Raw genomic sequence first — 13,483 nt, forward strand, 5'->3', positions numbered from 1 at the left:
ATTATTTTTTATAATTTAATGTTATGCATTTTGGATTTGATATTAATTTTCTTTTTATTAATATTTATTAGTTTCACCACTTTTGTTATGGCTCACTGTTTTCAGTGAGTTTTTTTTTTTTCACTTTTTTATCACAATATTTTTTTGATATTTGTCTGGTGTGTATTGTCACTAGTATCTCACATTATTTAGCGCTGCATTTATTTTGTTTTCACAATTCATCATTGTTGTTGCTGGCTGCTAGACTTTTTTTATGTTATTCTGGTAGCGCAATTATATTTTTATTTTTATCTGTATACAGCCTAACTAACCTTTCAATTTTTCCTTTAAATTACAAGTGTTGAATTAAAAAAAAACAAAAAAAAAACTTTCCCCTAAGTGGATGCAGTATCGGCCAAATGTGTTGCCTGTCCCCCGCTGTCTCTAAGACTGGGGCCTGAATGATCAAACACAGCTGATTACTCAGTTATCAGTTTCCAGTGAACAGAGAGCTGGGGACTGTCAGTCACTGGCTCTCTGCTCTGCCCCTCCAGCTCTCGCTGCAGCTCTGGGCTGTGGAATGGGTGGGAGCGACTGGCCCAGGCTATCAGCAACATGCGGTGAAGCTGAGCCAACTGCCAGTTAGCCATCTGGGTGGATTCTGACATTAAAGTCCGGGTCCCTCCAGAGTCTGGACTGGCTGAGTGATGTCGGCTGACAACTAACTTTATCCCACAGTCAGCTGATTATTGGTCACAGGTGTGCAGAACTAAAGCCCTCCTGTGCAATTAAAATACCAAATTGTAATGTAAGTGTAATGTCAGCCCTCATATTGTTAATCGCTGTGCACACTGTTGGCGCTATATAAATCCTGTATAATAATAAAAATGGAGCATATGTTGGAGAAATACATAGACAGAGATTACCCTCTGTATAAACTGCTTGAGATCTGAATATCCAAACTTTTTCTGCAAAAGCTTAGCCTGCACAGTTTTACATTTGGCTGTTTTTAAACCTGAACTCCAGCTTTTGTTACACTTTACATAGTTTGTTTTGACCAAGATGCCCTAAATGAGCCCTCACTAACATGTGAGGCTGATGGATATTTGGTATAAACTGTATGTTGCTGAGGCTGCATACAGCACTGTGTTCCAGGTGCGAGCCCAGACCTTCCTGTCTCGTACCCAGAACATAAGAGTCTGTCTCAGCGGCGCACAGCCATTCATAGCAATGAATACAAAGCTTCCCCTGATTGGCTGAGTCAGATGGGCTGATGATGTCATGAACTCTGACTCTCTATTCTTTGCTAGAGTACATCGCTTTCTATGAATGGCTGAGCGCTGATCGGATAAACTGTACATATTACAAGTATGAGACACAAGTCGCTCCCAGAAAACACAGTGCTGTATGTAGCCTCAACTACATACAGGGGAGAGGCATGGTGGTCCCCCTGTCAGAACACAATAGCACAGTGGGGAGATCATTGTACTAACATGGCAAACTTCGCTGGGTTGAACGAAAAAAAAACGAAAAAAAAAGAAATTACTGTGTACCAAGCAATAGAGCGATCTAGTTGTTCCCTTTTTAAGTACATTAGTGGATAGCCACTGGATTGCAATTTATTTTCAATCTTGTCCATTCTACTTTCCAATAAAGCAGTATTTGAAACTAACCTCTTGACATGAGTAAACAGGCAGATAGGACTGTTGTGACAGACTTTAACGGTACCAGTGAAGGACATCAAAACAAAATAATACTAAAGTTTATTACAAATTATTTAAAAATTATTTTTCAAGTAAAATCAATTCAATTATATGGTTCTTATTGATATGACCTCCAATCAATTTGATCGTCATTATTCAATTTATAGATCTCTGTTAGTACATGTCAATAGGTTGATGCGTTTCACGTCTTTGCTTCCTCAGAACCTTTCATTCTTCACTTTAAAACAGAGATCCTGTTCAAAAGAAAGAAAAAAAAAAAAAAAGAGCACAAACATTATTTGCATTTTGATATACCAACCAATTAGTAGACATACATCGAGGGCCACTTACATCTAGAAAGGAGCCCACAGTAAGTGATGTGCCAAGTGCCATAGGAGAGCAATCCAAAAGCTAGTATTTTCAGACAATAGGTAGATAAATATATGTAATAGGAGCAATGAGCTGACCATATGGTTCTATTCTGAAAAAAATATACCAATAGACATAAGGTTGGTAGGTTGTATGAGGTATGAGTTAAATGCAGAGTGAGGTATTAGCTGCGATTAGTGTGGTTCTTACTGCAGCACAGAGGAAGGGGAACCATATCCTAACTTGGGCAGAAAGGAATGTTCCGTGCCTATCAGTAGTTTTCATTCCGGGAGCAGGTGGACATCAGCAGTTGCTCCCGGGGGAATGGTCCCTTTACCCTGCCAATTTTTTGGACTGTTTGCCAAAGATGGGGGACCCTGGACGTAGATCTTCCGGCGTCCAGATTCAGCATGAAGTTGCTCAACTTTGTGTCCAGGACAAGAGATCCACCCTCAGCCAGAACAGATGCGTTGGTGACCCCGTGGGATCAGTTCTCACTGATTTATGCATTCCCCCTGTTCAGTTGCTGCCACGGCTTCTTTGCAGGATCAAGCTGGAAAGAAATACGGTAATTCTTGTAGCCCCAGCATACCAGAAGGTCCTGGTATGCAGAAATCGTAAAGATGGCGTGGGGGATCCATGGCCCCTTCCACCACGGCCAGACCTACTCTCACATCCTACCTTATGAACTCTGAAATTTAACAGCTTGGCTATTGAAACCCACATTCTGAAGAAACGTGGGCTTTCAGGGTCAGTTATCTCTAACTTGATGCAAGGAAGCCAGCTTACAGAACTATATATTATAGAGTCTGGAGGGCTTATGTTTCCTGGTGTGAGTCCAAGGGCTGATACCCTCGGAAGTGCAACATAGGCAGAATTCTTGGCTTTCTACAAATAGGGGTAGAGATGAAGCTAGCCTTGAGTGCTATCAAGGGCCAAGTCTCAGCTTTATCTGTCTTTTTTCAAAGACTGCTTTCTTTGCATTCTTTGGTCCGGGTTTTTATGCAAGGGGTCAGACCTCCTTTGAACCCTTGGGACTTGAACGTAGTTTTGTCAGTGTTACAAAAACAGACATTTGAACCTATACAGCATATTCCCTTAGTCCTTCTGACAAGGAAGTTAATGTTCTTGGTTGCTATATCCTCAGCAAGCAGGGTTTTGGAATTGGCTGCTTTTTCTTGTAAAGAGCCATATTTGATTATTGTTAAGGCCAGGGTTGTGTTGCGTCCTTCTCCAAGAGGTCAGACCTCCTTTGAATCCTTGGGATTGAACGTAGTTTTATCAGTGTTACAAAAACAGCCATTTGAACCGATACAGCATATTCCCTTAGTCCTTCTGACAAGGAAGTTAATGTTCTTGGTTACTATATCCTCAGCAAGCAAGGTTTTGGGATTGGCTGCTCTTTCTTGTAAAGAGCCATATTTGATTATTCATAAGGCCAGGGTCGTGTTGCGTCCTTCTCCAAGTTTTCTGCCAAAAGTGGTCTCAGGTTTTCACCTGAACCAAGATATTGTCCTACCATAGTTTTTTCCAAAACCATTTTCTAGGGAAGAAAAGTCACTACATTGTCTTGATGTGGTGAGAGCGGTCAAAGTCTATTTAAAGACAACTGCTCAGATCCGGAAGACTGATGTCTTATTTGTGCTGCCAGAAGGTCCTAGGAAAGGACAAGCCGTGTCAAAATCCACTGTCGCTAAGTGGATTTGGCAAGTTATAATTCAGGCTTATGATTTAAGGGGTAAGAGTCCACCTTTTCAAGTCAAACCACACTCTACCAGAGCAGTTAGTGCTTCTTGGGCAGTGCATCACCAGGCCTCCATGGCTCAGATCTGCAAGACCCGCAACTTGGTCTTCAGTGCATACATTCACCAGGTTTTATCAGGTGGATTTGAAAAGGCATGAGGATATCGCATTTGGGCTCAGTGTGCTGCAGGCAGCAGTATAGATCCTCAAGTCTGGGGGTGCCCTAGGGGTTGTGTCTCCCTCCCCTCAAATAGCATTGTTATGGGAAGTCCCACATAGTAATTACTATGGTGCTCTGTGTCCTGTGATGTATGATAAAGAAAATAGGATTTTTATAACAGCTTACCTGTAAAATCCTTTTCTTGGAGTACATCACGGGACACAGAGGTCCCTCCCCTTTTTCTGGGGTTTAGAGATTTTACTTTGCTACAAAAACTGAGGTACTCCTGGTAGGAGGAGGGGTTATATACAGAGTGTGAACTTCCTGTATTGGGTATACTAGTGTCTTTCAGCTGAAGGTTCCTATATACCCACATCGTAATTACTATGGTGCTCTGTGTCCTGGGATGTACTCCAAGAAAAGGATTTTACGGGTAAGCTGTTAAAAAAAATCCTATTTTTTTTGGCCCCTTGCCCGACGAAGGTGGTGGAGTTGAGGTGGTAGGAATTAACTGCAGGGCATGCAGGTCTCTATTCGTGGCTGAGGGGAATTCCTCTTTTCTCCACTTTTTTCTTCTGGGATTTTATCCCCATTAAGAACCACACTAATCAAAGCAAATACCTCACTCTGCATTTACCTCATCCCCCAATACAACCTACCAACGTTATGTCTATTGGTATATTTTTTTCAGAATTGAACCATATGGTCATCTGATCGCTCCTATTACATATATTTATCTACCTATTGTCTGAAGATAGTAGCTTTTGGATTGCTCTCCTATGGCACTTGGCACGTCATTTACTGTGGGCTCCTTTCTAGATGTAAGTGGCCCTCAATGTACGTCTTCTCACCTAATTGGTTGGTATATCAAAATGCAAATAATGTTTGTGCTCTTTTTTTCTTCTTTCTTTTGAACAGGATCTCTGCTATAAAGTCAAGAATATAAGGTCCTGAGGAAGCACAGATGTGAAACTCGTTAACCTCTTGACATTGTACTAACAGAGATCTATAAATTTAATAATGACCGATCAAATTGATCGGAGGTCATATTGATTAGAACCATATAATTGAATTGATTTTACTTGAAAAATAATTTTGTAATAAACTTATTTAGTATTTATTATTTTGTTTCGATGTCCTTCACTGGTACCATTTAAAGTCTGTCACATCAGTCCTATCTTCTAAAATATCATGAAGAATGAGGTACCCCCATAGCCTATACAAGCCCAATATGAGTAAACTGGCTTCTAGGTAGTGACCTAAAAATACTAGGCAAATGAAAACTTGTGTAACAGTTGATTATGGTCCATAAATTTTTATTATATGTAATGCTTCTCTATGAACAGAAATACTTGTGTGTAGAAAAACCATCTGATCACTTTGTGTGATATTGAATTCCAAACCTGATAGCAGATAATTTGAGTATCATGATATAAATCAATGGGCTTGCTGTCACCACCACATATTTGAGGATGCCATCAATGAAACCATACTAGCAAACACAGTAGCAATGAAATAATACAAAATAAAAAATTGTATTTATGTATAGCATTATGTGCCTGCATATTTATGATTTATGTACTCAGAGATATGCTAAGAAAAGCAAAGCACTGAATTGGAGAAGGTGTATTACATGCTGCTAACAATAACTGTTTTCTTCAACTTAGGGTTCTGAAAGACAAACAAAGACAGGAGCAACCGGACAAAGACTGAAAGAAGCCACAAAAATTAATTTGTCACTTTCCACGCTGGGCAACGTCATCTCCGCCCTGGTTGATGGGAAGAGCACTCACGTGCCATATAGAAACTCCAAACTTACGCGACTGTTGCAGGATTCACTGGGAGGGAATTCCAAGACAATGATGGTAAATGCCATTATACATGTTACAGGCCTATCATCACTGCAGTGGGAATTTAAAATTGTCCATCAGTGTTCACTTTCCATCAAGTAATGTATTTTTGTTAATGTTGTTTTGTTTGGGCCTAGGAGATTACTTAGTAGTATTCTGTAGCTGCAGTGTTTGAAGGTTACTAGGTATGACAATACTAAGCCTAGCTTTCGTCATAGGTGTGTTTTTTTTTTTTTTAATACGTGTTTAGCTAAAGACAGGAAAAATACACAAGATGACTAAATTTTCATGCGCCTGGGCCTGTTGGATGTGTGGAGATGGCATCCTATCAAAACCAGAGGGACCCTAGTAACTGATTCTTCCCTGTTCATTGGATACATGCATGGTCCTATCTTTGGGATGGTATTTCCATGGTACGGAGAGTTGTTAACAGCTGAAAGTGACCTCTGACATGACAGTGTTCTTGGCCTCGAGGAGAGGAGGGGGGCCCACAGTGGAAGCTCTGCTTTCTTCCTTTTTTTCCCTAATCACTTACGACCTCCATCCAGCCCCTCATTCCTCCCCTTCCTAATTCAGGTTCCCCTACTTTTTGAAACAATCTGGATACAGCTCCCTGAGACCACCAATTCCTAATGGGGCCAATTTTGTTTCAGAGCCCCTGCCTCTACCCCTGTCCTCCCTTTCTCCCTTTACAAATGATTCACTAATAGTCCTTTTATGATTGAGACAACGTAACACCCCCAGGCCCCTCCACAAAGGGGCTATTTATTGTTATTGTCCCACCAAGGGCACTAAAGGTTTTTGTTAGACCCTTGGATTGTTGAGCAGAAAAATGGGAGTCTAAACAAGCTTTTTCCTGGGTCTGGTCAATCTTTCAGGGATTGTAGTAACCCCTGTTCAGAACCTGGATATTTTGCTTCTTTTTTACATTGTTGATAATTGTGATATTTTGGCTGTATTGTTTTTGAATATACACTCTGAATATGTCTATTTATATCTTGGTTGTATCTGTAAAGTGATTTCAATAAAACTCATTATGGGGGGGGGGGGGGAAATCATGTGATAGATGGACAATATCCTGCTATTTTTTACTTTTTTTGTAGATGACATTGGATAAACTCTTGTATGCGTTCTTTTCCGGCAGGCTGAGGTTTCTCTAATAACATTGTAGCGAGTAATTTTACTGGAAGGTGACCTTTTTTGTAATAACACTTAATGCCTCAAAGCATTTAGATGAGCATACTATTGCGAATACATTGAATAGTCCCTTGAAGGCTGCAGATACAGAGTTTATTTTGTGTTAGTTATACTCTTGAATAGGGTTCTTCAAACTTTCTAAGCAAAGAGCCAGTTCACTGTCCTGAGAACTTTAAGGAGATCAGACACTGGCTATTTGGAGTTGAGTAAAAAATTACCTTGCACCTGTGGTCAGTCTGGGTAGGAATAATGCTCTATGGCTGGCGTCAGTAGAAAGAATAGTGGAACATATATGGTATCAGTGGGAGGAACCCCCCCCCCCCCCCCCCCCAAGGTAGCTGATTTCAAGGCATTATGAAAGATTCCAAGCTGAATTCTTTCTCATAATGTTAGCTACGGTACTGAACAGAGATACCTGTTTTCTCTGTGACCTTAAATTACTGAATGTCATTTGCTTGAATGTATTGAAGTCAGTGATTGTGCATGGCAGCCAGACAACTAGAATCTTCAGGAGAAGTTTCCTCTTATATGTAGTTATGAAAAATCTAAGTTATGATTTGGACAAGTCATGAAACATATTTTTTCCAGTTTTTTTAAAACATTTTTATATCTTCCTTGCTTATTCTTCAGTGTGCATTAGGTCCTCTTTAGTGTTCATTTAGTATTAAGTTTCCAACAAATGATGCTGCCTATAGCACTATAGCTCATACAGGACTACATTACAGTAAATGATCTCTATTCAACTTTACATGATTCTGAATACCAAAGTTTGCAGTAATTGGTAAATTGTTGCCATGAACACTTTTTGAAGACATATTTGAAAATGTAAACAAATCACAGGTACCTAGTATTCAGGCGATATTGTCTATATACCTGATCATTATTCTTTACGGAGTTGTCAGTAAATTATTGGTAAATTACTGTGATATTTTATAAAGAAAACAAGCCAGCCAGAAAAGACTACACATTTTTTTTTTTTTTTGTGATGATTTGCAATCCCTTTATGTACTTTACAGTGCGCAAATATCGGTCCTGCAGATTACAACTATGATGAGACAATCAGCACCCTCCGTTATGCAAACAGAGCAAAAAATATCAAAAATAAGGCCAGAATCAATGAAGATCCTAAAGATGCCCTTCTGCGCCAGTTTCAGAAGGAAATTGAAGAACTCAAAAAGAAACTTGATGAAGGTAATGTTTGACTGATACGAATGTTCAAGGAGATTGGGGTTGGGAAGCTTTCAGAAATGTTCTTTTCTATGATGTGCTCCCATATTTCTTTGTGCTATATGGTGCCTTTTAATGAGAATAAACCACAACTGGAAATATTTAGGAATCTGAATTTCTTAATCGTACAATACAGGACACAGATTTTTAATTATAACCATGGATTATATGTTATATGAAGCTACCTTCAGTCAGGTGATCGGTTATTGGCAAAATGAAAGCTGCAGGGACAACTTCTATATAACCCTTCCCACTCCCAACAAGCTTCCATTTTTTATTTTGCTAGTGTCATTAGGTGATGGACCTCTTCTCGCTTCTGAGAGAAGCTTACCTCTTTAATGCCAACATTCCCGTCAATGTGGTTTACTGGCAGAAAGCTTTTTACCTTACTGCATTGTTCTGGGTGTCTTATGGACACACATAGCAGGGCTCGGGAGCGAGCATGCGCAAGTGCCACCATAGCAAGCAGCTTGCTATGGGGGCACTTGGTGGAGGGTTGAAGCCAAGAGCGCTGCTGGAGGACCCCAGAAGAGTAGGATCAGGGCTGCCCTATGCAAAATCATTGCACAGAGCAGGTAAATATAACATGTTTTGATATTTTAATAAAAAAATGTACCATCCCTTTAAGATTCTTCGGTCAAGCTTTTTAACTGCAACATAGCCACTGTGGCTTCCTTCTGAAGCTCCTGGATGGTAATATTGCTTTGTGCACTATATCTTATGTGGGTGCTCACTTCAGCACATGGTGCATTATTTTAAGATACCTGCAGGCTGGTATAAAAATCCAGGACCGTGATCTGCTGCTGATGGAGCCCTGTCCCTGAAGACTCCTTGTTGATTTGCCCATCTTGGAGTGCAAGGCCAGGATAGGGCTGGTACCTATTAAACCTTCCCAGACCTAGAAGAAAACCACTAGGTTAGAGGACTTGCACCCTTTCTGATTCAGGGTGCTGCTAGTTAAGGGGCATGTGGCTGTATTGGAAGCTGCAAGACTTGAAATATTGTGTTGCAGCCATGAAGCTAAAGCACTGAATTTTTTAAATTGAAGATAGTATTTTTCTGGCCTCTGTTGCATGGATGTGATTTTGGTCACTTCACTGGTCATGAACGTGCCATATTGCTTCCTTTGGTGCATTCTCATGGTGAGGACTTTGGTTTTTCCCTCCTGGGTCAGCCTTTGATTTTGCTCTTGTGGCTAATGCCTTGGGTGGAGGTAGACTAGAATGATCTCTCCTCTAGCCTGGAGGAGTTGGATCAGAATGAGAAGTTTTTGACTAAGGTCTCATCAAAGCCTAAAGTGGAACTTCAGCCAAAAGCGGAAGTTCCGTTCTTCCTCTTCCTCCCTGCCTCCTCTGTCACATTTGGCACAAACCACTCCCACTTCCGGTTTAATTGCCACGGCGATCCTTAAAGTCATGTCACAGGTCCTAGAAAGCTGCAGGACCAGATGGCGCAGTGAGCAGCTGGCTGTGGAGCCGCAAGCAGTTACAACCGGATGCCCATAGTATGCTGGTGCTGTTGACCCAAGCCTTGTGAAGGAACTGGCTGGCTGAGGACAGCACTGGATCCTGGGACAGGTGAGTGTCTGTTCATTAAAAGTCAGCAGCTACAGTTTTTGGAGCTGCTGACTTTAACTAAGATGAATGAAAAAACTGTTTAACGATACCATTGCTACTCTTATTATTTATTTATTTATTTTACAATGCTACACCTCAGCCCTTTTGCTCAGCAATGTCCGATAGAGAAGGGTTTCCTGCAGAATCAGATGGTCCCTGTGGCTGTCCCAGAAATTTGTGTTCACAAGACGCCAATGGTCCCTGTTGAAGAGAATCCTGCGTTTTAGGTTCCTGTTTTTTTATTTTTTTTTGACAGGCTCTTCTTTTGCAACCCATAGTTGTGTCCATGACCCCTGCAGACTCTTGCTGCCTGGACTAAGGGCATGCCCCAAGATCTTAACTGAATCCTAACTAATCCCTCCGTTCGCACCACTTGGAGCTCTTAGCCTTGGCATTATGCTACTTCGTAAACAGCCTGGTGGATACATTTTTGCCAGATTCTCAGGATGAGCCCCCTCTCTGTCAATGTGCAGATGATCCTTTGGCTCAATTTCTAGTCAACATAATTCCTGGACAAAAGCATCTCCAGCAGCTGTCTTTCAAAGGATAATGCCTGTGTGGTCCCACCCTGGACAAGTACATCAAGGAGTTCACAGCGGGTAAGAGTTCTTTCCTCCCCCAGAAAAAAAAGGCTTGCGCACCTGCAGGTAGACCTTCTGCTCTTGAAACTAGGAAAAAAAATTCCTAGACTTGAAACTTCATCTCAGGGCTCCAGTTTCAAGTCTAAGAATGTCCATAAACTTAGTGAAGTTTGGCTGGTTCCTATTGAATTGGCTTAAATTCTATCTGTGTGTGGCCCAGTGGAAGCCATTCTTTCCATCATCCTTCAATTGAAAAATCAAGGAGGCAGACGGGAAATTGTCAGGCAAACATCGCCTGCATCCAGTCAGGTTGAATGAAAGAAATCTAATGTGTGTATGACCAGCTTATGTCTGGAAAAGCCTTTTGTCAGAAGATTTTTATGGATTTCTAAGTCTGGTCTCGAGCCCTTTTCCAAAGGAAGGGTTGACCCCAATCGTTTGGGCTTTTCAAGTGTTTGGGTCCAGAGTGTAATTTCCAAGGGCTACAAACTGTAGTTTCGGATTCCTCCTTGCCTCATGTGTTTGAATTTGCCTCATTCCCCCACAAAGATGGAGAGATATTCTTGCTGCTATTCATCAGTTCATTTCTTAGGGGGTCATTATCCTAGTTCCTAACAAGGAAGGTCTTCAGGAGTTTTTATTACATAGATAGTTACATAGTAAGGTTGAATAAAGACACCAGTCCATCCAGTTCAACCTGAGTGAGTGTCTACCCCTATCCCTGTACATTGCACACTCACATTGGTCCCTACCCTCAAGGAGCCCACAATCCAGGGTCCCCATTCATATTCTAGGGCCAATTTTGGACAGAAGCCAATTAACCTACCTGCATGTCTTTGGAGTATTATTCAAACCTGGTCGTAGTTTCCAAAGGAAATTGATCCAGATTGGCCCACTTGACTTCAAAAGTCTCACATGACATAGATCATGGCTAGCTTGTTTGTTGCCTCCCTTTTCCTCACCAGCACTATCAATATTTTGCTGTGGGCTTGCCCTGGTCATAGCTCTGCTCTGGGTATTCATGTTATGGTAAACCTGGATGATCTCTGTTAAATGACCAGTTCCCCATGTCCTTGTCAGTCAATGTTCAGCAGACAGTGCATACACTGAAGAGAATAGTTTTGGATCCTCAGTTTTGGAAATTGTTGCAAGAACCAACTCACCGATTAAACTGCCTGGTTTTGACTTTTGAACTTATTTCTGTCCAGGATCTTTGGCCCCTGGACTAATAACTTCAGTCTCTCCCTTCACAGGCCTGTGCCTCCTGCATCACTGACTTACATTAATCATCAAGGAGGCACCAGAAGTAGGAAAGAAAAGTGGATTTAATTCTTTGATTCTCTCTTTGGCAGAACTGCTTGTTCCAGCCCTGTCTGTCTTTCTCATCCCAGGTATGGAAAATTGTTGGTGGACTTTTTCAGCTGTCAGATTTTGGAACAAGGGTAATGGGCTCTCCATCTCACTAGTGGGGGATGCCATACATGTATCTTCTGGCATCTGGACTCAACAATAAACTGGACAGGTTTGTCTTCAGGTATCCAATGATCAAACTTGTCCTGATATGCCCCCCCCCCCCCCCCCCCCGCAAAGACTTTCACTGAGAAGATGAATGTGCTGCTGTTTCTCCTTCCTCCGCTCTTTGTGTAGCTGAGAATTGAGCTAATCGCTTATAAAAAAAACCCCCCAAAAAACAGTATCTATAATGTGTGTTTTTTTTTTTTTATCCATACACAAATATTTTTCCTTTCATTTCTATTTTAAACTGAGTGGGTTGTTTTAAAAGGTGAGGGTTTACAATCACTTTAAGCTCCAAATCAGACAGGTTAAATAGAACTAAATGAGATGAATGTACAGTGCCTTGCGAAAGTATTCGACCCCCTTGAACTTTTCAACCTTTTGCCACATTTCAGGCTTCAAACATAAAGATATAAAATTTTAATTTTTTGTGAAGAATCCCCAACAAGTGGGACACAATTGTGAAGTGGAACAAAATCTATTGGATAATTTAAACTTTTTTAGCAAATAAAAACTGAAAAGTGGTGCGTGCAAAATTATTCGGCCCCTTTACTTTCAGTAACTCACTCCAGAAGTTCAGCGAGGATCTCTGAATGATCCAATGTTGTCCTAAATGACTGATGGTGATAAATAGAATCCACCTGTGTGTAATCAAGTCTCTGTATAAATGCACCTGCTCTGTGATAGTCTCAGGGTTCTGTTGAAAGCGCAGAGAGCATCATGAAGACCAAGGAACACACCAGGTCCGTAATACTGTTGTGGAGAAGTTTAAAGCCGGATTTGGATACAAAAAGATTTCCCAAGCTTTAAACATCCCAAGGAGCACTGTGCGAGCGATCATTTTGAAATGGAAGGAGTATCAGACCACTGCAAATCTACCAAGACCTGGCCGTCCCTCTAAACTTTCAGCTCAGACAAGGAGAAGACTGATCAGAGATGCAGCCAAGAGGCCCATGATCACTCTGGATGAACTGCAGAGAACTACAGCTGAGGTGGGAGAGTCTGTCCATAGGACAACAATCAGTCGTACACTTCACAAATCTGGCCTTTATAGAAGAGTGGCAAGAAGAAAGCCATTTCTCAAAGATATCCATAAAAAGTCTCGTCTAAAGTTTGCCACAAGCCACCTGGGAGACACACCAAACATGTGGAAGAAGGTGCTCTGGTCAGATGAAACCAAAATCAAACTTTTTGCCCACAATGCAAAACTATATGTTTGGCGTAAAAGCAACACAGCTCATCACCCTCAACACACCATCCCCACTGTCAAACATGGTGGTGGCAGCATCATGGTTTGGGCCTGCTTTTCTTCAGCAGGGACAGGGAAGATGGTTAAAATTGAGGGGAAGGTGGATGCAGCCAAATACAGGACCATTCTGGATGAAAACCTGTTGGAGTCTGCAAAAGACCTGAAACTGGGACGGAGATTTAGCTTCCAACAAGACAATGATCCCAAACATACAGCAAAATCTACAAAGGAATGGTTCACAAATAAACGTATCCGGGTGTTAGAATGGCCAAGTCAAAGTCCAGACCTGAATCC

General features: G+C 41.3%; 1 protein-coding gene across 2 annotated transcripts in view; it reads left to right on the top strand.

The window, feature by feature from the left end:
- The window catches only part of KIF3A (kinesin family member 3A), a 133,693-nt gene that overhangs the window by 52,388 nt on the left and 67,822 nt on the right, over positions 1-13,483 (top strand). For both annotated transcript variants that reach the window (XM_077473230.1, XM_077473231.1), the window contains exons 7-8: positions 5,622-5,819; positions 8,018-8,192. In XM_077473230.1, coding sequence (XP_077329356.1) covers positions 5,622-5,819; positions 8,018-8,192 — 373 coding nt within the window. The remainder of the gene's footprint in view (positions 1-5,621; positions 5,820-8,017; positions 8,193-13,483) is intronic.

This window comes from Lithobates pipiens, unplaced genomic scaffold, assembly GCF_037356315.1.
Source record: "Lithobates pipiens isolate NorthernLeopardFrog02 unplaced genomic scaffold, aLitPip1_a1.2 Scaffold_8, whole genome shotgun sequence".
NCBI lineage: Eukaryota > Metazoa > Chordata > Amphibia > Anura > Ranidae > Lithobates > Lithobates pipiens.